This window comes from Homalodisca vitripennis, chromosome 4, assembly GCF_021130785.1.
Source record: "Homalodisca vitripennis isolate AUS2020 chromosome 4, UT_GWSS_2.1, whole genome shotgun sequence".
Classification (NCBI taxonomy): domain Eukaryota; kingdom Metazoa; phylum Arthropoda; class Insecta; order Hemiptera; family Cicadellidae; genus Homalodisca; species Homalodisca vitripennis.
Window position 1 is genome coordinate 61,819,075 of NC_060210.1, and position 26,957 is coordinate 61,846,031.

At 33.2% G+C, this 26,957-nt stretch overlaps 2 protein-coding genes across 2 annotated transcripts; one reads left to right on the top strand and one right to left on the bottom strand.

Moving 5' to 3' along the window:
* The first annotated feature begins 1,799 nt into the window (after positions 1-1,799).
* On the top strand, positions 1,800-25,879 carry LOC124359369 (zinc transporter ZIP1-like). The gene is made up of 2 exons (XM_046812060.1): positions 1,800-3,106; positions 25,755-25,879. The coding sequence occupies exon 1, from the start codon at positions 1,925-1,927 to the stop codon at positions 3,104-3,106; it is 1,182 nt and encodes a 393-aa protein (XP_046668016.1). The 5' UTR covers positions 1,800-1,924; the 3' UTR covers positions 25,755-25,879.
* LOC124361047 lies at positions 14,144-17,676 on the bottom strand. Its single transcript, XM_046815083.1, has 2 exons — positions 17,088-17,676; positions 14,144-16,902 (listed from the first exon to the last, which is right to left on the bottom strand). The coding sequence occupies exons 1-2, from the start codon at positions 17,674-17,676 to the stop codon at positions 14,144-14,146; spliced, it is 3,348 nt and encodes a 1,115-aa protein (XP_046671039.1).
* Positions 25,880-26,957: the final 1,078 nt, after the last annotated feature.

Here is a 26,957-nt window from a genome sequence, read left to right on the forward strand (position 1 = left end):
CCCCCCCCCCCCCCACCCCCCCCCCCCCCCACCCCCCCCCCCCCCAAAAAGTTTATCTTATAATTATTAATATCTTAGATAAGTGCATTAGCCATATTAGTATGCAATTTTATTCTAACATGACGGCTGTTCTAATGTTTTAAAACTGCATTTTGTTGCTGTTGTAACCCTATGAAAACACTAAAAAGTGTTTAGCATGTACAAAACAGTCAATGGTTTTCTGCTAAAAACGACAGTTTTTTTGTATATCGAACGATTTTTAAGATAGATATCGACTGCATATAAATTTGTACTTAAGAATAATTCACCAAGAAGTGGTAGAATATATTCTGAAATAATATAAATGTTGTACAAAAATCGACCTTATAAATGTCTTGACTAAATTCATTGGCTACATCGGTAAGCCATTTCGTTCCAATAATAGCAGGCGTTCAAAAATTAACAACTCGGTCATTTATGGGCCTGGAGAAAAATTGTTTTTGTACTTATTTCTGAATTATTCCATATTAATATTGCAGTTACCACATAATCTACTTACTTCTTCCGTCTGAGCCGGAAGGACTATTAAAAGTTAAAATCCTAATCTAATCACTTGCAGCCATTCAAACTGCTCACAATAACGCCAAACTAATCATTTACACAAGATATCAGACCTGCCTTTTGGTTTACTTTATTCCAAATAAATCGTAATTTCCACCGATAGTGCTTCAATTGGGCCCGAGGTTGATTTGGGGTTTTTTGACGTAATCTGTGAGTTTATCAGCTTGACACCAACTGAGAGGGTGCTTATGTAAATTATTGACGGCCTGCGGTTGTGTATTCGGAGGTTGTCTTTGCAGACTTCGATGGTATATAAACGAATTAAAGTCAACAGGTTACCAAGTAAATATTTTGTATGGAAACCTTCACGGCTCTCTTGAGTTTGATAAACTGTCTTGTTTTCAAGCCTAAACCATCTTTCTGGTCTGCGTCAGGTACCTCTTCACACATGGCTAACGTGATGTATAACATAAAAATAGACCATTTTAAAGCATTTGTCCACGGCTTTCCAAACTATTGACTACGACATACGAGATTGTTACTCAGCCATCAATCATTTATTTAATTTTCCTGTATTGAAATTGCTGTGTTTTCAGGATTTCGTTTTTGGAATTAGCAATTTACCTCGGCAAGGATCGTCTTATTTAAAGATCTTATTGACCTTTATACATTTAAACTGTGCATAATTGCCCAAACTTTCTATTTTAAATTGTCGAGGAGTGATCACAATTGTTTGCATATTTGTTCTGTATTCATGAGAAATTATTCTAAAAATTAAAAACAGAATAACACAAAGAAAACTGTATTGAACCAACTTAAACTAAATTTAATTTATAATAATTGCACATTATCTTAATAAATAATAATTTATAATGCTTATATTAATTACTAGTATTTCCAATTTAAACTTAAACATCTTTATTCGAGAAATATTCTTGTTTTGATTTGGACAATTACGCTCTTTCACCGTGTCTTTGCATTCTTGGCCCACATTGTATAAACCCATTGTATAATATATAATATTTAATAACTACAGGTTGATCCGAGTAGTCTCTCTCCGATGAAATAACATACAGAATATTTCTCTCGCCCTCCTTACACAGAACGCATTTCTTACACTGCTGTGGCTAATAGTGACAGGGAACTTAACAAGCTGATAGGCTATCTGAGGAAGAGATACCAAACAATAATAACGTTGATAGCGTATCATGTTATCGAGAGAGGCTAGGATCTAATCGTAGCAGCACATTATCGGGTGTCAAGGCACGGAATTGCATGTAATAGTAACGGACAGGCGACATGTCGCGGGAGGTGGTGGGGAGAGGCCATTACTATCAGCTGTGTACCTTACAGTCGGCAGACCGAGGCGGATCGCGGTAGTGGAATGGCGGCAGACTTACAGAACATCTTCGTTGCTAAGGCAACGTCGATGGTAGCGCTCGGCAGTGCTGCCTTCGTCGTCACCATGGTGCCGGTCCTCATCGGGCGCAGGATCTCATCCAAGCATCCACCGCAGATCGAGACAAGAAACACTCGCATGGATTTCATCCTCTCTCTTTTCCTGTCGTTCGGTGGAGGTGTTCTGCTGTGTACTACTTTTCTTCACCTACTCCCAGAGGTAACGAAAAACATCGAACACCTTCAGCGCAAAGGAAAGATCCCCGAAGACTTTCCGTTACCTTTGCCAGAGCTTATAATGTGCTGTGGTTTCTTCATCATGTACATCGTTGAAGAAGTCGCCCACAAAATTCTTCACTCCCATCACGCTAAACAGGGAGGCACTCAAGACCGTGATATTACTTTAAATATTTCATCGGCCGTTTTAGTAGATTCTGAGGCCACGCTTTCTGAGGACTACGGACACATCATAAAGCAAGATCTAATCACAGTGACTTTTACTCCTCCACGTGAAGAAGATACTAAAAACATCTCGAGGGACACTAAGACGCACAGATCATCCTGTGTAAGTAAACGGGAGGAAGATATTCACAGTCATAAACATTGCCACAATAGGGACCATGAAGAGCAAAGTCGGGATCTCCACTATGACCATGACCACCAACACCACGATCACGAGACTGGAGACCATCACACGTTGGTGACGACCTCGCCTCCGTCACTTCGAGAGCTACTTATAGTCCTCGCCCTCACAGTCCACGAGGGGTTCGAGGGTCTCGCCATCGGTCTTGAGAGTTCTGTAGCAGCTGTGTGGTATCTTCTGGCTGCTGTGGCTACTCACAAATGTGTCCTAGCGTTTTGTATTGGCATAGAGTTAGTATCCGGTCACATATCTCTGCCATTGTCAATATTCTACGCCTTCATATATTCGTGTGCTTCCCCGTTCGGAATCGGGATGGGTTTATTGATGTCTACCTCAGACAACGACCACCTGACGGAGTTGCTGTCGGTGTTGCTCCAAGGTGTTGCCACCGGCACCCTCCTCTATGTGGTGTTCTTCGAGATCTTGAAGCGTGACAACCACGGGGAAGCTAAACTTGCCCAGCTTATCGTCGTTATTGCAGGATTCGCTGGGATGGCGGCACTCACCGTATTACTTAATGCTTAGGTGAGTCTACGTAATTAAACGTACTTATTTTTAAAACTTGAGAATTTTGTTGATTTGAGACCCTAAAAATGTTAAGATTTGTGCCCTTGGCTGTTTTATGAAATACAGGTTTTAACCAACACTATAAAATATTCGAGTTGAACCAAATTTTAAATGGGCATAGTTACAAAAATGAATATCAGAGGGTTTATAAATAAAATTAGGTGGTCCATCGTTCTTTTACAATTATATTCAAATTTCAAGTCAATTGACAATTGGAATTTAAGTAATCTTAGTAATCTTTTATATATTTAATATTTATTTATGATTACAATTCAACAGTTACATATAAATTACAGAATTTTAATGGATTGCTGTCAACAGTATTTTTAATAGACTAACTTCTACCCTTGCACACATCATACTAACTAATCATTTATTTAATTAATAATTTATACTTATCTTCAGATTTACTTGCCAGCTATTTTATCATGAATAAACGTACAGTGTATACTGGCAGTTGTAACAAATAATTAATATAAATTTATAAAACAAAATTATACATTGAGTATGTATGGAAATAAACTATCCAAAACTATAATAAATATATTATATAATATATACATAATTATATTTACTGTATACATTTATCAAGTTTCAAATTTTATTCAGACTGAATGGATTTTGGAAAATATGAGACAGTAAAGATTAAAAGGACAAAGTTGTGCAAAACAAAACCGACAAAGCTGTGTGGTTAAATTCACTATAGTTTGTGTCGTTCAATCACTGAGCTCAAAATACTGTTTATGGTCAAAATTTTAAAATTGTCACAACTTTCTTGGTAGTACCTACCTACAATGGGATGTTTTTAACATGGAATCTGCATGAAATTCCTTCCAGCAAGCAGAAGGTCTATGGTTCAAGTATAATTTTTATGCAGTGACTCATGTTTTTCTTAATTAAAAGAAAATAGATATTTTAATGATTTCAAAAATACCATACATGTGTAATACTTTTCTTGTGGGTTAAATCAAATAAGTCATAAAATACGTGTTTGTGTGGTTGTTTCAAGAGAATTTTTTTTATTAGCGGGTGGTTGTTGGTAAACCTGCCTGATACTTTAAAATCACCTGATATTTAACTGCACACAGTGTATAACAGAAAATATCTGACAGTATTACTATAAAAATAACTGTTATTGACATTTTTGTGACTGATTAGCACGATAGCAATTTAAAGTTATATAATAATTTATAATCTCATAAAAATAACTAAAACCATCACGTAAAAATAATTAAACAACCTGTTACTCGCGGCCTCTACAACTTCTTGCTGAAGTGCCTTTTTGAATGGCATACCAAATATTCCTGAGATAAGTGATGTTCCCATCTAGAGATGTTTAACTTTTCCAATTTTTTTTAGTTTTTATCAATGTTTATTGCATAGTAACTATTTGAAAATATATTCCTTGATTTTGTTTATATATATATATATAAAATATGTGTGCGTGTGTGCACTTGTGTGTTTGTCTGTTAAGTAAATTAGTTTCAGTTCATCAACACTGCAAGAAACGCTATATAACTTTAAAAGCTAGAGCTAACATCTTTTGCAACTACATCTACCTGAGGATTTTAAGTTAAATTATTACTCACTGTCAATCCTAATAACACTGTTATTGTTAACTATCAATAGGGCTGTAGAGAGGGAGAGGGCCAATGAAACATCAGAATGTTAGTGGGGAATTTTTAGAAATCCTAGTTTTAAAGTCCATGAGTTTTTTATAACCTCAAGATATTACTAATATTTAGTATGTTTGATATTTAATCTATTAGTATGTTCTTGAAGTGGCAGAACTTTTAATTATTTCATTAAGTATTGATACAATGCTTTAGCAGCTATTAAGAGATACACTAATCAAATAAATCTGGTTATTAAACGGTGCGGCTTCATAGCACCTAATCTTTTAGCACCTAATCTCATACCACCTACAGAAAAAAGTCGTCATTTAGGTGCTGTGATATTAGGCGCTATAAGTTTAGGTACTGTGCAACGATCCACGGTTCGTTTAGGTGCCGTGAGACTGTTTCAAGTTTCAGTGTCACAGCACCTCTCGCTTTGTTCCAAAGGGGCCTTGGTGGGGACAGAGGGGATGGAGAGAATCCAACCTTGCCCCTCACCCCGCTCCCGACGACCCGCCATTACTGTCCTCTACAGCAGGGCGAGCAGTCGACAGCACAAGGCGAGGCGACACGAGATAGACAATTGTCTCCTCGCACAAGAGAAGGGTCCGTGCGCATGGCGTGCGGCGGTTGTTGATTACAACTAATAATGGCAAAAAAAATTATTTACCTTGAATTTGAATGAATGTTTAGGCCAAACCGCAAAATCTTGCACATAATCCAATATTGTAAATTATTTGTTCATCTAATTTCATTGTGTTTTACATTTTTATATAAGTTTTTATCGTCATTGGAATTAAATGTGTTCAAATCGTATATTCCGTGCACTGAAAACCGGTAATAATTTGCATTCAAATCTATATAAAAATAGGCAAAGCCTTAAATCATTCATCACTTATTCTGCAATTTCCCTACGTCAGACAAAGTAAATATTTTATACACGTAAGTATCATGACTTACATAAAAAGCAAATTTATTTGGATTAAAATGTAACATCCATAGGGAATTTCAACCATTTAGAAGAACTATAGTTTAGCTTTTTTTAACCTCCCAATGTTCTATAACAGTGAAATTTGACTCACGAGTTTTATACTTTCAGCCGAAAAAAATCTAGCTATTTCATGCCAAACTGCTAGATAAGTGTTATAATGAATACAAGTACTATACATATATGATGTTTTTGTGAACCAAATACGAGATTACTTAAAATAACCCGAACGATGTTAGAAGCATTGAAAGACTCGACAGAGTGTAACATAAGTGGTAGCGCACATACGATTCTTCTTTATCTTAAAATCATAGAGTTCTTATTTAGACCAATAAGAGCATATGTACCAAGTTTGAAGTCACTAGGGCCTTTATAATAAGAGTTATCGTACAGACGGACGCACAACAAACCATTTCAATAAAGCCTTTCGATTCTTCATAAAGCGTTAATAAATAGGCGGTTCTTTACATTGCATTAAAAAAATATATTTATTTTACAATTACTATATAAACTTATAAGTCAAACTGCAATTTGTATAATACATTCCATAAAATAACGAAACTAACTGAGCTTTTTATAGTAAAAAAGTCAAACTGTACAAAAATGGATTATATTAGTTTTTAATATTTAACTCAATGGTGTTCTCCGTGTTATCAAGATGTTTGTTCTCAATGTAAAACAAATCTACACTTCGTTTGTGTGCTGATATTTTAGAAAGCACCATGGAATCGCATGGGACAAGCACGTCGTGAATCATGGAAGTGTAAGAACTGCTGCTCAGGTAAGAGTAAATAGCAAAAAATAAACAATTACTAAGGACATTTTGGCCAAATTGCAAGAAGAAGTTTTGTCAAAATGGAGGATACCGTTATAAGGCTCAATTTTGAAAAATATGATATTACTTTTAAGAAACAAATGGGTGAATTTAAGGAGCCCATACAATTTTTTTCTATTTATTTTTGCTTATAAATTTGTAATGCTTATAATTACATTTTTTGTACATATTGTTAATGCTGCTTTATTCTAAGTAATATTATAATAATCTCGTGGTATACCATTTATTAGATTTACACTGCTTTGGTAGTTTATGAATTTAGTTTAAGTGAAGACATTGTTATGGAAATATGAATTGGACAATGAACACTAAGATAACTTTATTGTAATTATGATTCAACTGAACTCCCGCACGCGCGGCTTGAGGTGCACTGGGAGGTAAAATTGTATTTTTAGATAATAAAGAAGATTGAACTTTAACTTGAACTTGAAAAATTGATTTAAGAATATTATTTTAATATTCTATTAAAAGTGCATATTGTTGTCTATCAATGGCATGAGTATACATTTTAAAAAGGTGAAGATGTCTAAATTCTTTCAATCTGGCTTATGGGCTTATATGAAATAATATCCATAGTATGATTACAAATAAGACCTACATATTACACATAACCAATGAATCACAACATATTCTTATTTCGACAAATTTTTAGTAATCCGTTGAAATGTTAAGAAATGTTATAATAAGAGGTGGATCAAAATAGTTGCCTGGAATATTTTACAATTTGAAAACTATTTCTAACATTGTTTCATAATCGAATTTTAACTAAGTATTTAAATGTTGTTGACACTCAGTTCATGTTCGTAAAACAGGCAGAAACATTTTTAAAATAAATTAAATTTCAGAACGGGGCTTGATCAGTAGATACGTAGACAGCAAATTTTTTTATATATATACTTAAATATATATATATATATATATACTTATATATATACATACTTATATATATACTTATATATATACTTTTATATATATATATATATACTAGCAGTTACCGCGGCTTCGCACGAAATCTTCTGTTGAAAACTGTACAATAGATCTATGTATTCTTTTCTATAACATAATAAAACAGTTCTAGAGATAATCGATAGTCACTCAAAGCTATTCCAATCTCCTGATCCAATTTAGATTTAAGTTTAAAAAACAGAGATTTGGGATCCTGAAGTCATAAAGTGAAAACAGTTTTTATAAGATTAGTATTTCTCTCCCACATTCCATGTTAATTTATTGACGTTCTTCGATGGCTTCAGTAACAATAAGAGTTAGCCTTTTTATCCCAATGACGAAAGTGTATCGTACAAGTCAAAAATTGCTGCGGTCAATATGGGTCTGTTCTGGTCGTTTAAATTCACCCCCGGTCTAATCTATTTATAGTTCCACAATTGATTTATGCTGTTGCGCTAACCAAAACAATGGTCTCATATGTTGGTTTCGGAATCTAACTTAGATTAAATTTTGATGATTAAGTGATTTTGATATTTTTACCGATCGCTAAATATGTATTAGGGGTATATGCTTCAAGTATTAGGGCAATATTATCTCCATTTGCTTTTCAATAACAATAGTAAAAAAGGCCATACACAATGTTAAAGGAACTAACCAGATTAGATTACGTTTATGTGCAACATTCACAGCTTTATACAATAAGGCAGTTGTTATAACAACGTATAAATAGCATTTCTATTGTATTAGATGGATTATTGATCATTGGCGCAATCTAAATTTAAAATTAAATAACTTCGTATTTGCAATCTACATTACACTACTGATTAAGCACTTTACAATAATTCAATATTTACTCAAATCTAATGTAAACACATGTTTCTGCCTCTTTGATAAACTTCAGCTGAAAGTGTTAACAGCTACTCTAAGTGTTAATTCAGACCAAAAGCTATACTGGTTCCAAATTTCAGCGCCAATCCGTATAGCAGTTTCAGCGTGATTCGAGGACAAACATCTTAACGTCTAAACATACAAACATCCAAACATCCAAATATCCAAACATTCAAACTTTCGCATTTATAATATTAGTGAGATATATATCTTATTACAGATTGCGCCAGTAACGCACTTATAAGAGCGTGTCTTGTTTTGGCTGTTCAAAGAAAATAACAACTTGTTATGAGTCTTTATAAAAATTATTAATCAGCCTGCTATCTCTGAATTTTGGTGTATTGGCGCGAATATCTCTCTTAGTAATGATTGCATAACAAATTTTAAAATTAATGTTTAAATTACATTGTCAAAGCTGAACATTCATAGATTAAAAAAGACCATGTTAAACAAGTCGTGAATCTTAAAAAGAGGATGAGGACTATTAGAACATTACTTGAAAAAACTGAGAAACAAGTATACAGTAAGGCTTCAGAAGACTCATATAACATGACATACAGTGCAAGACGACAACATCAAAAACGTATATTAACACTTTTGTTTGCTGGTATATACTGAGTGAGATCGACTACTCTCAGTCTCCCACTGCGTCGTAAGAAGTTTGCCGCAGTCTACTTGTAGACTGATTGTTGTTAAAAATTAATCTTCCTGATTTTTGAGGATCAAAGTTATTAATTGTTTAGGACGCAATCTCAATACCTTTTAAAAATGTTCCATATGATACTATTAATAACATATCCATTTCATTGTAATCTATTTATACAGGATGTATTACATAGGAAAGAAATAAAATTTTATAATATAGAACAAAAATAGGCTTTCAATTTCGGTTTTTTATTGTATATAAAAAATTATAATTATCAGAAATAAACTCTAATTATTATCTGGCTCACTTGCCTACATAACGGGCATTGGAGATTAACCTGGCAACCATGCAGTGTGTCTCAGCACTCAGTGCACTGGCACAAGGAAATACCACATGTGTAGACCTTTGAATCAGGCACACTTGCACAGTTACGAGGCACGCAGCAGGAGTGCCTCGTGAAAAATACACCAAATATTGCAATTTGTCTTCTGAGTAATTATAAAATGCCTATTTTGTTTTTTGTTCAATCTGCAATGCTCAATAACAATATTATATTCATTTCTGCTATTATAATTATGCAAGTTGCTATTCAAAATTAATGATGACATGTTTTTTGTGTAATATACAATACTGAGTCAAAAATATATAAATTTATAAAAGTTTCCACCAAAGCTTAATAAAAAGTGGTTCACAGTGTTCTTAATGGGTGTGATTTTTGTTATTATTCTGATAGCTTTGTTTTTCAGGATAATGATTTCATTAATTTTTAGCGCTATTACCCAATAATATTAGGCCATACCTTGTTATTGATTATAAATATGCATAGTCTGCAGATTTAAAATATTTTTCAGTAACACAATTTATAATACGTCTAAGTAAAAAAATTACTCTACCAAAATATACCTAGAAATTTAGCACAAGAAAAGAAATAAATTTGGTGTGTCAATTGTAGGGGTTTGTCGTAAAGTAAACAAAATGTTTTGGACTTCATTTAGTAAAGATCCATTTGATTTAAACCACACTGAGGCTTTCTCAACTGATTCACTGACAAGAACTTGTAGTTTGTCAAAGTTTGTATGGATATTCTAAAGAGAGTTGTGTCGTTAGCAAAAGAGATTTTAACCTAATAACGGTAGGAAATTAATTTATATATAATAAAAACATAATAGGGCCCAGGACTGACCCTTAGGTACAACAATCCGATCACCAAATTGTTTGGATCGATTTCCATTAATAGAAACAAACTTTTCGCCTGCGGTTAGATAAATAGTCTTTAAAGAACTCTTTAAAGCCGGATTCCCATTAATACCGTAATAGTTAAGTTTTAAGGCCCCTGCTCAAGTCAAAATATGTTACCTGAGCAAAGGCTTTAATCTCAAAAGTGTTTAGGACCTCCTTAATTAGTGAATAAATTGCATCAATGGTGTATTTACCTCTTCTATTGTAATAAATTTAGATTGATATTATTTTCCAGATTACGCAAAAGGTTCATCATGTAAACAGTTTCTATTATTACAGGACAGGTAAAATTTATACTGGGCAATAGCTCTCAGGGAAACTCCTAGACCCTTTCTTAAGAATCGGGCAGATATACATATAGTTAATGGGTTCAAAAACGAATGGTAAATTCTTTAAAATATATTGTTAGATTTGTTATAAATGTCTTTGCTTTCTGAGTTTTTAACTCTTTTGGCAGCTTTAATGACCTCCATCAATTGAGACTTCTACAAAGATAAATGTTTTTCTTTCAAAATATGGTAATTTCTTATTAAGTTCATTCTATTAACATGAGGCTTTTTGATACTACCCTTTATTTGGTGTTAACCGAATTGAGAAAACAAATGGTTTAAGTTACCTAGAGTGATATTTATTGATAATGTCGATTGAGATGCTAAATGTTTGTATTTTCGTTTATCTGCACCGAAAACGCCTTATATTGGCGTTAAAAACCTCTCCCCAGGCCTTATATTGGTTACTGCTATTTTATATTTTTGCGACATTGTGAGTTCGCATCTTTACGGACTTTTTATAACATTTCTAGAGATTTAAATAGTTAACACGAAGCCTGTCACTAGTAGAAAGTTTTTGTCGATTTCTCCAAAAACAAAAATTTCTTTCATTTGGTCCAGTTCCCCACTATACCAATAATTTTGATTTCGACCTTTAATCTCACTAACTGTGGAACGTTGTTTTTTAACTGTAGAGTAAAATGTTTTATTTATGAACTGAAATGGGAGAAAATATGCATGAACGAGTTTTTGGGTAGAGAATACTCTTCCATTTACTAAGTACGACATTCCAATCATGTGAAAACAAATGGTTTGTCAGATCATCAATAGAGGATTCTGGAAAAAATTAAAATAAAATGTTTCACTTGTACTTTTGGATTTAGCAAGGTTTTAGATGTTTCAGACAAAGTATTCTTTTGAATATTTAAAATAAGCCCATTACGATCCGAGAAAGAAAAATAAAGATGTTGCATGAAATAACCTGATCTAGGCAGACTAAAAAAACATTATCAAGACAATGGGCTCCCCCAGTTTACAAAGGAAGTTTTACAAGGAAGTAAGGAAGGGAAGTTTACAAAGCAAAACGTAGTTTTTTATAGCGGGTACTACTTCCATGAAAACGAGTAATCTAGGTTTATCTTCTTTAACATACGTTGTATAATCAAATTATATGACGAGAAGTGTGTGTGTGTGTGTGTGTGTGTGTGTGTGTGTGTGTGTGTGTGTGTGTGTGTGTGTGTGTGCGTGCGTGCGTGCGTGCGTGCGTGAAATTTAAACTTTTTTCGGATAGCGGGAAGATGAAAAATAATAATATACTTTTTCTAGGGTTTGCAATTTTATATTTCATTCGCTATGGTAGTTAATCTTCATATAGACGCTATTGATTTTCTGTGAAAGTTATGAGGCATGTGTGTGCCACATTTTATGTACATAGGACATAAGGAAGGTCTTCTAAGAATTCCAAGTCCATTTCTACCCCTATGGGTGGATTATATTAATGAAAGATGTAGTTATTGCTATGTATAATACACTGTATAATTCAAAATAAATATTTAAAGCACCTATGAGCAAAAGATATAAGGCAGAAATTACAGGATGGTTTACTAGAAAGGAGTCACTTTAGTTTCAGACATGAAAAAATTGAACTTCTAGTGACAGTCAAGCTCACACGCGATTGAACTAATATGGGCTTAAATTAATTTACATATCGCAAAAATAATAAGTCGCTCACTATTAATTATATCACAAAATTGTAAAGAAGCTTTGGAAAAGACTACGCCTGATTGTTGGATGAAAAGTTGTAGAGAATAAAAAAAATAGTTATTGATAACGCTTGAAACCAATGAATGATTGCTGGGGGAGGCTGTAGAGAGACTACTAATATTTTGACTGAGGGACAGAAATTCGTCGAAAGACTGTGTCAGTGAACATGAGGTAAACAGTTGAAAATATAACACCGATATCAAAGACGATGGTGATAGGATTATGGAAGGTATTCGGCCGCTTCGCTTTGAGGAATATTAATTTCCCCTCAAATTATCTGTTAGTGAATTTACAAATATAAGTTTTAATTAAATATTTGTTTTGGGTAAATGGATAATTTAATCGCCTTTCCTTTAAATTAATATATTTACCAGAATCATACAAGCCTAATTTAAAAACATTTTCCTGTTGTGGTTTGTGTGAAAATAAAACTGTCGATATTTTATCTTGTGATTTTGGCATACGGGGCAAGTTGGTATGTGTGTTTCATTAAGCCCATAATGTAGTAAGGTTCCGGCACAGTTACTGTGTACCTCGCTTGTTCTGCACCCTCACTCATAAGTAAAGACTATTAGTAATAAAGCATTGCGTGATTTATAAATAAATACAAGTCTAATGAGTTTCCCAAAAAAAAAAAACTTGTTACGCCTTTATTAACTTAGAACTCTAGAACTATTAAAGTATGTCGTTCTTTAAGAGACATACAACAAATTATATATTATATTTTTAACTGTAATTATTTTTGAATTAGGAGGATTAGGAGATTGGAAAAGCTTAAAGAAAAGAAAACTGTGTTTTTCTTCATATTTTTGATTATCACAATCAAATAATAACAAATCTCAAAAATATCTCAATTTCGCTATATATAGATTAATACTACCTAAGCCGTCAAACGTTTTCAGATGTAATAAAGGGGTATATTTTAATGTGGTAGACGTTTTAAGTGAGATGTTTAGTGTGTGTGAGAGAGGTCGCCGGGATCCGGTAAAAATAACATAATATGTCATAATATAAATTCCTAAACGAAACGTCCACCGCCTTCAATTCTTCCGGCGAGCGCGTTTTATGCAACCCGCACAGCACGTGTCAATAACCAACTCAGAGCTCTCCCCTAACCACGCGACTCAACGGACGGTCGCCCACTGGCCACGGATAGTGGTGGCGGCCTACCCCTCCGGCGATCCCCACCACTCCCTTTTAGGTGGTGTGATATTAGGTGCTATAAAACTCCAGCACGATCTTTAGGTGCCGTGCGACTCTCGGGCATTTCCTTAGGTGCTGTGAGATTAGGTACTATAATATTAGGTGCTATGAGAATCGGTGCTATTAGACGGTTTAAATTTTAGGTGCTGTGAGATTAGGTGCTATTAGATTAGGTGCTGTGAACCCCCACGTATTAAACTCCTGTAATGTTTACTTTGGCAATCAGTAAACATTTCTGTGACTTACATGGGGCTAGGCCAACACTTTTGCTTTCTGAATTGTTTTTTTTTTTTTTTAGACTATAAATGACCACCACTCAAATTTGCCAATGGAGGTATAAAAAACTATTAGAAAGAGATCTATGACAAAGTAAAAAGTCATGAGTCCCCCAAATAACATAAAATGGAAAGATCTCATGAACACTTTGAAAGGTCAGAGTAATGATATTGATGCAGCATTAAAGAAATCTATTCATTCAGAAGAAACTAAATGGAAGACAATAGACAATAGACAATATTCTTTATTAACATATTCTTCAAGAACAGTTTTGCGTCAAATATAACATGTGGAATAAATTCATAAAAATGTACATTGTCAAGTGATTAAACATGATTTGAATCAAGAACAAAAAACTCATCAAGAGAATAAAATGGATGTTTTTTTAGCCAGTTGCCAAGCCGTTGTCTCAGGTGCTGGTCATCTGTCCCCTTCACTGCTGCTGGAAGATGGTTCCAAAGCTTGGATCCCATGTAGCTTGGCTTCTCTTCATATTTGGTCAGGCGGTGTACAGGGAGGCAGTAGTTTGTTGCATGTCGGGTGTTGTATGTGTGCAGTTGTGATCCAGTCTTGAGTGGATTCAGAGTCTTTGTTCTAGCATATGTTATGGTCTCAAGTATGTACAAATTCACTATAGTTAGGATTTTGAGCTCCTTGAACTTTTCCCTACATGATTCTCTGGGTGATAGATCACAAAGTGCCCTTATAGCTCTCTTTTGTTGAATAAGTACACGTTGCACATTTGTCTTGGATGAGTTTCCCCAGACCAATAGCCCATATCGAAGATGCGTCTCAAAAAGAGAGTAGTAGGCTATTTTGGCAGTGTTGAGATCACTAATGGTCTTAATTCTTCTTATTACGTAGATTCCTGTGCTTAATTTCCTACAGAGGTTATCCACATGAGGTGTCCAATTTAGATGTTCATCGAGTGTGATGCCAAGGTAGGTGGTGCTGTCAGTAGTTTCCAGGTCTGGCAGTCTTGTCACTGTTTGTTTTTTGTTTCCAAAAATTAATTGTTTTGTCTTTGATTGGTTTACAACTAAGCTGTTCTGTTTACAATAGTTAATTGCTGTGTTTAAAGCTGTGGTGGCAGTGGTTGCTATAATATTTGGATTTTTATTACCTAGCAGTAACACCGTGTCATCAGCATACATAAGTGGTGTACAATGGCTTTGTACACATGAAGAGAAGTCATTCGTGAATAAAATGAACAAGACTGGTCCCAGTACAGAACCTTGTGGCACACCTCTTGTTGTAGTCTGGGTTTTTGATTTCACAGACTGAATTGTTCCTTTATCCATGTGTTTAATCTCTACTATTTGTTTTCTGTTGAGAAGGTAGCTCTCAAACCAGTCAGCTGCTTTCCCCTCAATACCCAGGTTCTTAAGCTTTCCCAGAAGTTGATTATGGTCCAGACAGTCGAAGGCTTTAGAGTAGTCAAGGAGTATTGCCATAGGAATGTTGTCAGATTCTAAGTGGTCAATAATAGTTTCGACTAAGTCAACTATAGCTGTAGATGTTGACTTTCCTGCCATAAAACCATGCTGTTTGTTGTTTAACAGGTTATGTTGATACAAATGTTGTAATAATCTGGCTAGGACAAGTTTCTCTATCACCTTAGAAAATGTGCTGATAAGGGAGATGGGCCTGTAGTTGTTTGCATCAGTTACATCACCTTTCTTAAATTTTGGGTAGACTTTTGCTACTTTTAGTAGTTCTGGAAATTTTCCTTGGGCAAAAGACTTATTAGCAATGTCAGTTAGTGGTAGCTGGATTTGTTCTTTGCAAGCTTTTACGATTTTTGCTGATATTCCATCCACCCCTGCAGACGGTTTTGCTTTGAATGTGTTAATTACACTGATTACTTCCTGTTCTGTAGTTGGGTGCAAGAAAAGGCTTGGTATGTTGTGATGTTGGTTTTGGGGAACTGGGAAAGTAGTGTTGATCTGACCATTTTGTTTTAGAGTGTTATCTGCAATCATGACAAAGTGATCGTTTAGATGGTTCGCAACGGCAGCTGGTTCATTTACTTCCCGTCCTTCTATATGCAAAGTTGTTGGTAGCATTTTTCTTTCTCCCATCTTCCTTTCATTATTAATGATTTTCCAAAGTGTTTTTGGTTTGTCATTTGATAGGGCAATACTCTTTGCTACTTCTAGTCGTTTAACAGTTCTTAGTTTCAGATCATATGCTTTCTTTTTTGCCATTGCATCGTTCTTGTCCTCTTCTCGTCCTGTCAGGTTGTATTTGTCAAATGCCTCAAGGAAAATGTTCTTCAGTTGAACTGTCTCTCTGTCTGCAGAAACTTTTTGCTTTGTTCTTTTCCTTTTTGACTTGGTGACAGGGCAGGTTATGTCCAAAGCATTTGTCAGAATCTTGCAAAAATTTTCATATGATTCATCTACAGAGACTGACTCGAGAACTATTTTCCAGTCTTGTAGGTCTAGCAGACTCCCCATGTTCATGATGTTTCTCGAACTGAGTATTCTATTTTCTGAAGTCAAGGACTGATCTTTGTGTTTCATTATGTTTCTAATTGTACATAGTTGGGCAGTGTGGTCTGATATTGCTGTATTAATGATCGTCACATTTAAGTATTCATGGTCCAGGTTTGTACAGACACAATCTATGGAGGTCTTTGATGTAGGCGTGATTCTAGTAGGAGGAAGAGACAGTCGTGTCATGTTATGACTTAAGAGAATTTCCGACAGGTGTTTTTGGTCAGGTCCACTTTTTATAATGTCAATATTAATATCTCCCATTATTAGCACTGGGTATTTTGATGTCGGTATTTTGTTTAATATCTCCGACATCATCTCAAGGTCTTCTTCCAGATTTCCCTGGTTTCTGTAGATACCCAGAACATAAACACATGTATGCTCTGTCTTAATTTTTACTAGAGCACCTTCTAATGTCAATTCTCTACAAAGATCAGATATGTCAATGGCCTCAGAGTGTAGTGAGATGTTTTCACTGGCATATATTGCAACCCCTCCCTTCTGGTGATGTTTCCTGCTGAAGTATGTGATTAGTGTATATCCAGTAAGTCGTGTGTTAAGCAGGAGCGGTTGTTTTAGTCCATGTTCTGTAAGAATAAGTATGTCTGGTTTAGTACTGATTAGAAGTTCATTTACATGATCAATTTTGTTGGCTACTCTGTCAGTGTTTTGGTGGAGAATTTTAAGGATGTCGTGTGTTTGTCTTCCATTGCCAGTTTTTGCTATTTCTAGTCCTTGGTTTTTGCTAGATGGCATTGTTCTAAAAAATTACTTGATGACTTCTGAGACATTGTATTAGTACTGTCATTTGTTCTCATGTAGGTGTCTGCTGTTCTCTTGATTTCGGTTGAAGATTCACCTATGTATTTGTTGAAGAAGTCTAAAAAAGTGTCATTGCTTTCACGAATTTTTGCTGTCATTGGAGGTCCTTTGTGTACTCTAAAAGTTCCAAACACTTTGGGTTTTTTTAAGGTTTCCTTTGGAGTATATTTTGGATCTTTCTCCAGATGTTGCATGGGTAGGGAGCATTGTCCTTTTTGTTGACTAAAACCTGGATTTACTCCATTACTTGTTTCTTCTGCCTTTTTGGCAGGGTGGAGTATGGGCTGTTTTGATTTGCTCTTAGCCATCTGTAGTGATATGCTGAAGTGGTTTTTCTTGATGTTAAGAGTTTTATTTTTATTGGGAGTGTTGGCTCTCTTAAGTGTAGACAGGCTATGGATTTTTAGAGAATGGGGTATGGTGAGATCAGTTTGCTTGTTTGCTTCCAAAGTTACTTCTTGTTTACTTTGAGTCATCTCTGTCTCCAATCTTTTTACTTCTTGCTCTAAAATGTCTTGTTTGGATTTCAGTTGAGCCATCTCTAGAAGCAGTAATGTAATATCAAGAGAAGATTCTGGTTGATTTTTTGGAAAGTGTCTATTAGTGTCTGACTCCTTGTAAGGTCTGTGTTCTTCAGTTGTACAGTCTGCAATTACTTCATTTTGCTTAATTTCTCTTCTTAGTTGTGTTATTAGTTGAAGGCATTTCTTAAAGCAGCAGTAGATGTTTTATTTTTTGCTGAGAGAAACCTTTCTTTCAGAGGAGGTCATTCTACGGTGGACAAAGGTGACACCGGGGGTTTTTATCTATCAACCTTATAGGTCTTAGGTAATTCAATAGTTAAGTTCGACACCATTTAGAGTCAGTGAACAGACTAAGAGCTGATTGCAAGAGAATGACAGCATGCAAACCCAAAATGAATTTTTAAAGTTGTGTAGAGTAAAGGTACGTGATACCATAGCCAATGAAATTAAAGTGTCTATATACGTACAATACTCTTGTTGATGAAATGCCATATCTCTCACAAAAAGAAAAATTAGTTTCCATAATTAGATATACTGCAAAGCAACACGAAACTTGGGGTGTGTATGTAAGGTTCCTTCAGCTGTGTGATTTTGACAAAAGACGGGTGAGGTGATTGCAGAACAAATCAAAACTGTACTAAGAACTCCTTAGATTTGCAGTCATGTAGAGGCCAAGCATATGGCAATCCATGTAATACGTGTGGGAGATTTAAAGTGTTAAATCTAAAATCCTTAAAGGAAAAGCCCTTAAGACTACTTCACACCATATGCAGCTCATTCCCCCAGTCTTTGTGCAGGACATGGTCTTGAAACTACCATAGAAATGAAATCGTACTTTGGAAATGTACAAAAGTTGCATGAATCTTCAGTGTCAGCCAATCTTGTTGGAAGATTTTGCAAGAAACAGCTAACATTCTAGTATCTTTACTTTCTATTTAGACCACCATATGGAGTGCAAGAACTGATGCTCTGTTGTTAAGAGATATTGTAAATATTTGAATCCTTATACAAAATACAAGGAGAACTTAATATTCCAGCAGAGACAACCGGAGACAGAATCTATCATACAATGGCTTTAATCATTTGAGTTTATTCTTCTCACCATAATCTGGTTGAAACATCTGCAAAGCATCAACAACACGAACAAACCTTTTTTATTACTTTTTATGACAGGGGTCTTACTTTTAAATAGTTAGGTAGTCTGGAAATATGTCTGTAACAAAATAAACATTAATTATGTAAACTACCGTTTTAAAGATTATTTTCTTGTTTATTGAATTAAAAATTGTTTATAATATCCTCTTGGTGATCTAGTAAATGTAAGTACTCAAAAAATTAAAAGATACTACATAAATGAATAGTCATAGAACATTATTACTCTGTTTTTTATGAATTTAATTACAACTAAATTAGATTATATTTAATTCAAGTAGTTATCAAGTTTGATTCAAATATATTAATTTATTATGTAAAACTATAGGAGTCATGCAAAGAAAGTTATTCCTCATACATATCACTAATAACTTTTATGGACACAATCTTCAGTGGTATTGCTACAAAAATGTCCAAATTACCTAGATATCTCAAAACCGCAATTTTTTACCTGTATGCTTTTTAAACCCAATCATGTAAGTAAACTCAAAAAGAGTTACAGATATTATACAGAATGGTCATGATAATTTATAGTAATAGCTGTTTTTAAGTGTTAACTTGGAATGTGATTGCAACATATCTACTGACAAATTAACAATAAATTATTACTAATCAGTAGAAGTAATTGTGATTTTACCTAGCTAGTTTATTTCTGTCTATTGCAACTAAGTTTTGATTTGAATATCTTCATAATAGAATGACATTTCAAAAGCTTTTACAAAATTATATTCAAGTTGTAATTTTAAGCTTTTTATGTGCTAAGGGCAATATTAGTTTCAGTTCACACAGAATTTAAAATCGTTCTTACATTTCAAAATGTATCTGTATCCTAATTCTAAATTGACCTGAAGGTAATTATAAATTATTCTAATTACATGTCAATTGTACAGTGTCCTAAGACCAAACTGATCTAAATGTTATCATAAATTTCAAAAGTTATAAAGAAAAATTGTACAGAATTCTAAGACTAGATTCATCTAACACATATTATTTATTTTAATTACAAAGCTTTACAATTATCATTATTGAGTTAAATCAACATTTTTGATCTAAAGTTGGCACTTAGTGTTAAATTGATTTGAACAATGTCACACAATCTATCTACAAGCCCGATACAAAGAATGTTAAGAATCCAAGCATGCATTCCAATAAACTAATCTAACACTGTACCAACACCAACACTTGAGATAAAGATGAATGGCCTGATAGTGTTGTTTAAAATCACTACAGGAAGAAAATTTGGAAACTTAAGTATCATATTTTTAATTTTATTTGTATTATTTGCTAATAACTGATAAAATATAATGACATTTTAACAGTGACAAATGAAATTTTTTATTGTCAGAAATGGTTCCGGGAGACAGTACAAAAAACTGATGTTGAGAATTTGTTTGTTCTTTTAGGACAAGAAGCTTATAAATTGCACCTAGTCTTATTAGAACCTTTGCGCTGCTTCTGCAGTGACAGGATGTTCTCGATGAGTAAGGTTGGGGGTAGGGGCCACCTCCTGTCGAGATCCATGAGAAAGAATCTAGGGCACAAATCTCGTCATGTTACCTCAGAAGGAGGGAAGTCAGCTCTGAACCAGCCTCTCCAGTCAAAGCAGGCAAGAGGTGGCACATCCTCTAGACTAACAAGAACCTTTGACTCTTAGGGAGCGAACTCCATCAATTCCTACAGACATCTCCCGCAGTAAACTACACTTATCAAATTACCCTTGCACCCCAGAATCTTGATGTTTGTGGTTAGTGATATGCCACTCCTAGACATCCATAAGGTTTCCCAGATTTAAGTGACACATCAGTTTTTGCTGTGCCCATTGTGGGCCCAACTGGAAGGTATAAACCAGCCAGAAGTGAACCCTCCTGGGTTATTTTGAGAATTTGGTGGAAGTGTATTTTAGAGGTACAATGAGTTTGAAAAAACAAATCTAGTGACACTTGTCTGACTATCAGTGATAACTAACTACTAATGCAAACAAATAGCATGGCTTGGATTTAACTTTTCTTTTGTAAATATCTAGAAACAGGTTTTTTTTTATCAAAAGTTTCATCTTTTTTTAATTAACAGATCAGATTATTTGTAAAAACACACTTCATATTAAATTAATTTACTACCATTGTGGCTCATTATATGCTGAACAAAGTAAAAATATCGGAAAAAACCATAAAGCTTTTGGATGTGTATTAAGCTTAGTTATATCTTTAAAAGAGATATCTCCCACGATTCTGCGACTAAAATTAAGGGTGTAAAACTGCATGAGTTTACTTTGTTCTCATGGGGGAAATTTCAAGGTCATTTTACTACAGCCAGCTTTTAATGCATCTCATGAAAATTATTTGTCAAATTACTAATCTGACTGAGTAACATTTCAAAATAAACTAAAGCTTTTTAGTCATTGTAAATACTGTAAAATACAACTTAATGGTTTCTGCCAGGTGTTTTCTGATTAAATGACTGTGTTATAGCCTTCAAACATTTTAATAATACAAAACAAATCAAATGTCCTAAATACAACAGTTTAAATCCATTCATATATGCAATTAAAGGAATATAGAACAGATTAATTATAAATATTACTACTGGTAATGTTTCTAGCTAATGTGTTCTACTTTTTAAATTTCTGTTTATTTTTTGAAAATCATCTGAAATTATATACAATATTAAATGAACTAAATACCCCAGATCTAATGTTTAATTTTCTGCTTTATTGTTTACCAAAAGACTATTTCTCCTACTTCAGACTAGAAGTGAACACCACTCAGTTGCCTATAAATGATATTTGCATACTCTCAATGCCATACTGTACACCAAACATTGATATCACACTCATGTGGTTGTTCATATCAGCAACTCTTACCTTATAGTTTTAACAATGTACACCTAGTCAACCAATCACTCTAAAGAATGTAACTCTGTTCTGCAGTAACCAGAAAAATTTGGATTATGTATTAACCACTCGTGAATCTCAGGGTTCGGTGGTTACAACCCACCAGGAGTTATAATGTAATTAAATGACCTTGAGTTTTACCCTATTCAACAATGTTTAATCTTTTGGACATCTTTAATATAAGTTCAAAACCACATCTAATTTCAAAACTTACAAATTATAAGCTAGAGGAAACTTTCTTTATAATGCATAAAAAATCAACCCAGGAATTGTAAACATGTCACAAAGGCCAAATGATTTATGCAATATTTCCTAATTAAAAAGTCAATGCTCCTTCATTAACACATTATGTACGTTGCATGGCAGGCAGGAATATATGGCTCAATGTTTAAAAGCTAAAAAGCATGATAACTATGTAAATAATATTTCACTGATCTACCTAACTGATTCTTTAATAGGAAACTTCAACATTTTAGACTTATAACAGTATAATAACAAAATATTACTCACTCACAACATCATATTCTTCTAAATATGTGGAAAATATATTAATGTAGGCTTGGAGAAATCAACTAAGACTTATACTGATCTTTTTTCCTCATTTCTGACTCATAATATCCTTTTTTGCATTTCTTATATATTAAAACTATGTTATTAATATTCAATCAAATATATCTGCATCCAACTTGTAAGTATTTGGAATTCCATAGTCCAAAGATAAGTTTGACTGTACTATGTATATGTATTGAATTTCAATTCAGATAGTTATTTAATTTCTATATTCATCTGAACCTTAAAGTATTCTGATAATTTAAGGCTAGTGATTTGGATCACTAAAAACAACCGCATTGCATACAGTGATACAATCATTACAGTTAATTATAAAACAAATTGTGTTATACTAAATTACTAGACTGAGTTTTGTTTGATAATTAACTGTAATGATAATTTCCTAAATGATAAATGAGAATTTAATACACCTCAATAATTATTTTATGAAAATCCATTTGCTAATAAATGCTAAAAACACTTATATCATAGTCTTTAAAACACACCAATCTAAAGAATTTTGTTACATACCTATTAGTATAGGAGCTAGCAACGTTTTCGAGAGAGAATTTCAGGTCAGCTGAAATTTTGATATGCTGTCTTTCTTGCTCTTTCGGTTGGAGTCCGGGCTATCTGGCTGGCGGTAGTGGTTGCGTTTATTAATGCGCATCTTACCTGCACAGGTAAAAATCCTGGAGCGCTTCGGCAAATGGACAACATGGCGTCAGTCTAAAGTCACATGTTTGTTTTGTGTTTGTGTTATTTGTGATGTTTATTTATTAATTTCGCTACAATCGCCAGTGGTAAAATGAAATGTGTTTCTGTAAAAGACATAAAGATAAAATCATTCATTTTTTTTTCTTTTTTTTTTTTTTTTTTTTTTAATTACAGAAACACTGGCGATTGTAGCGAAATTAATAAATAAACATCACAAATAACACAAACACAAAACAAACATGTGACTTTAGACTGACGCCATGTTGTCCATTTGCCGAAGCGCTCCAGAATTTTTACCTGTGCAGGTAAGATGCGCATTAATAAACGCAACCACTACCGCCAGCCAGATAGCCCGGACTCCAACCGAAAGAGCAAGAAAGACAGCATATCAAAATTTCAGCTGACCTGAAATTCTTGTTTTAGAAACGTTGCTAGCTCCCGTACTATATTACCTTCAACAATCAGGTGATAACAGAAAGCAATGCAACTTAATTCTTATGGTTGAAAATTGATCAGAATCTGAATTGGAATAGTCATGTTCAGAGCTGCAGGTATATATTTTTTCCAGGGGGGAGGGCAAGCCCAAAATTTTCCACCACTCAACTCCAGCAATTTAAAAAAAATGTACTCCTAAATCAGCTTATAGGTAATCCAGAACTACTTAATTAATATTATGTTTGTTATTAAAAAGATGAGGACAAACCAAAATAATTTTATTTATGAACTGGTAACCTTTGTGTCTACAGTTAACTCTACGTAAATATTAAAAAAAAAAAATTAAATGTTGTTTATAATAATATATTCGATCATTTATGTTATTTATTACATACTTCAAATTTTTCACAATGGGAGAATTAACAATTTTATTATAAATTATTAAGTGATAGAGAAAATAAATTAACATTATTTTTTAACATAATGCTATCGCTATCACTTCGCTAAAGTGATTCAAGGTTAAATATTTCAACATAAAGAATAAAATTCTAATTATAAAAAAATTTATGCTTTAAATATAAATATGTATAAAAATTTGTCAAAACATCAACATGTTGATATTTTACAATATTACTAGCAATAATTTGTATGGATTAGAAGACAGCAGTATAACTTAAAACACAAGTCATCTTGACAGGATAATGAATCAGTTGAACTTTAAAAGGTATTTTTATTGCCTTACTTTTACTGACCAGAGCGGTGATGCCTCAGTAGTCTGCCCGTTTGTGCCTTAAAAATGAACAGGTGGCAGCCAAAAGTAAACTTTTAACAAAATCTTCAATGAAATCTGAGTTAAAAACTATAAGTTATAATAGCGGTTTACAAGGTTACAAGTCCAAGATAATGAATTTAAGAGCTAGCTCCATTGAACATGATCAATGTGGACTTTTTGAACCATACAGAAGAGTAAAAATTAAGATGGCAATCTAATAACAAATGTTTTCATATAATAATAAAACTACCTACTAAAAACAGTACACCTATCTTGTATGAAAATTTGGTATTAATCAGATCTCAAGTATCGGAGTTATGAATTCAAAGTAGCAGTTTGGTTGTAAGTCACCAAAAATCAGTACTTTTTTATTCTTACTTACATAACTGGAAATTATTATGCGTACACAATTTGTTTTATATTTCAAATGAAAAAATAAACAATCTAGTTTGAATTAATTCTCCTGATTGTACTTCTACTAGTTATTTTTTTTATTAACGTTATCTGTACTTTTTGATCTGGTAGTAAAGCGATTTGCACGAATCCTGATTAAGCTTTGAGTAAACACAAGTGATAATGCAGTGATTCGACCTTCTATAATTTTGCCACCATGGACAAATGACTCCCCCTCCCCCTCTCTGCTGCCCTCTAGCTGCAGCTCTGGTCATGTTAAAGAAATTGTTTTTAATTAACTTCCAGTCTGTATTCTTTAAGAAAAATGTAAAATTTGTGTGATTTTAAAGCTTTAAAATATATTTATTTTGCATATATCCATTCTATAACAGCATTTGGTATCTCTTCATGTGCACCACTTCCTTTAATAATTTGAATTCCATTTAAGAGCTCAAAAAAGCCATTAAGCCATCAGAATAATATTAAAACTTGAACCACAAATCTCAGTTAAGAAGCACTTTATATCATTATGTATACTAACTATTTATGAAATGTATATCTACAAAACTATACTAAATATCAATCAAAATTTCAAAATCTTGAAATTATTAGAACATTTCCATAATTAATTATAATACCAAATGTCACAGTTACATAATTTATTGCAAAAAAAGCAAAATATCCTAAATCTACATTTTTTAATTTCCTCTACGAAATATTAAAGCAGACCAAAACATAAATACTTTTAAGAGGAAACTCAAGGAACATCTGATTAATAAGGTCTTGCACTCTTTTGAGGAGTTTTTTTTATGTTTAGATGTTGTTAAATGTATATGTAAAATAGTCTTAAATAAGAAAATAATTTAAGAACATTAATTTATTTGATAATTATAAAATCAAAACAAATATTATGTACTTAAACAAATTAAATTACAAATTTTAATATATTGTGCAACCTATATTTGATACTATGTTACTATTCAATGTAACTAACTATGTTACCAAATGAATAGATGTTTGAACTGAATTGAATTAATACTAGTATTATGTTATTCTATAGGACGTTGTGGGAGTTACTATGCCATATTTGTATTATTTTACTTACAAATTGATACTAATCCTTGTTCATTATTGTATAAACACATTTTAATTTAGGTTAAATTTATAATACTTTTTATTTTTCAGGTTTGTGGCTGCAACATCAAGTCAAAGTTCCTCTAGATTTACCTCGTACGTGAAAGGGTCTGCAGGCCTCTCTTATTTTATATTATAGATATCGAGATTTTATAGATTAAAGATAAATTATTGAATCAAATGTTAGTTTTAACCCTTTTAGTGCCAACATCCTGTTAACTGGACGTTCTAAAAATTATGGTTAAAATGCCAACATTCGGTTAACCGAACATCACAAAAATCATTAAAAATAAAAAAATGAACGTTTTATTTATTTAAAAGCTTTTTTTGTTTATTAACACAGACAAACCTCTCACCAGACTAGAATTGACTACTTCTCTTGTGGATGACCCTTCAAAACAGTGGTAGAAAGAAGAAAATCAGCATTTACGAGCAGAAAATGCAAAGAGGGTTTGCATCCCAAATGTTTTTCTTTTTATCACTGCTAAGTTTTTTGGGTTTTTTATGTAATCCCATTAAAAAAAATCATATAACTTTTACAATATATAATTGACAGTTTAGTTGTACTTGTGTGTTTGTTAATTTTATTTTCCTTAACTTTATATTTAGTGTAAAATCATGAATTGGTTTTAAGAATTAAAAAAATGTGCCAGTTGTTTAATTTCTAAAAAAGTGCCACCATTTTTTTTTTATATTTGAACATTTTACCATTAGATTACAACAGTGGGTTCACAGTTTAGTGGATTTTACAGTGTATTTATTGAATAAAGCCCAGCTATTTGTCGCCATCACCATAAGGAGGTCCAAATGAAAAAAATAAACACATTACATGTAAGTTGATAAATCAGATACCTTTTAACAGTAAATATATCATTAAAATAGATGTCATATTCATTAAAGTAAATAAATTTACAACTGCCAAGCAGCCCAGACGATGAAAAGATCCAGTCAAAATATCAATTCCGTAGTTTTGGTGGGAACAGATGATCCAATACAAATATTGAGTTAAGCTCCATTTATCTTCTGCTTAGTGTGGTCTCTGAAATCTGTACCAGTGCAAAATTTCAGGCACTGCACTAATCAGAAGGTGAATAGAGCTTAACTCAATACTCAAGTTCTTTTGTATATTCATAGATAATACCATAGATAATACAAATATTGAGTTAAGCTCCATTTATCTTCTGCTTAGTGTGGTCTCTGAAATCTGTACCAGTGCAAAATTTCAGACACTGCACTAATCAGAAGGTGAATAGA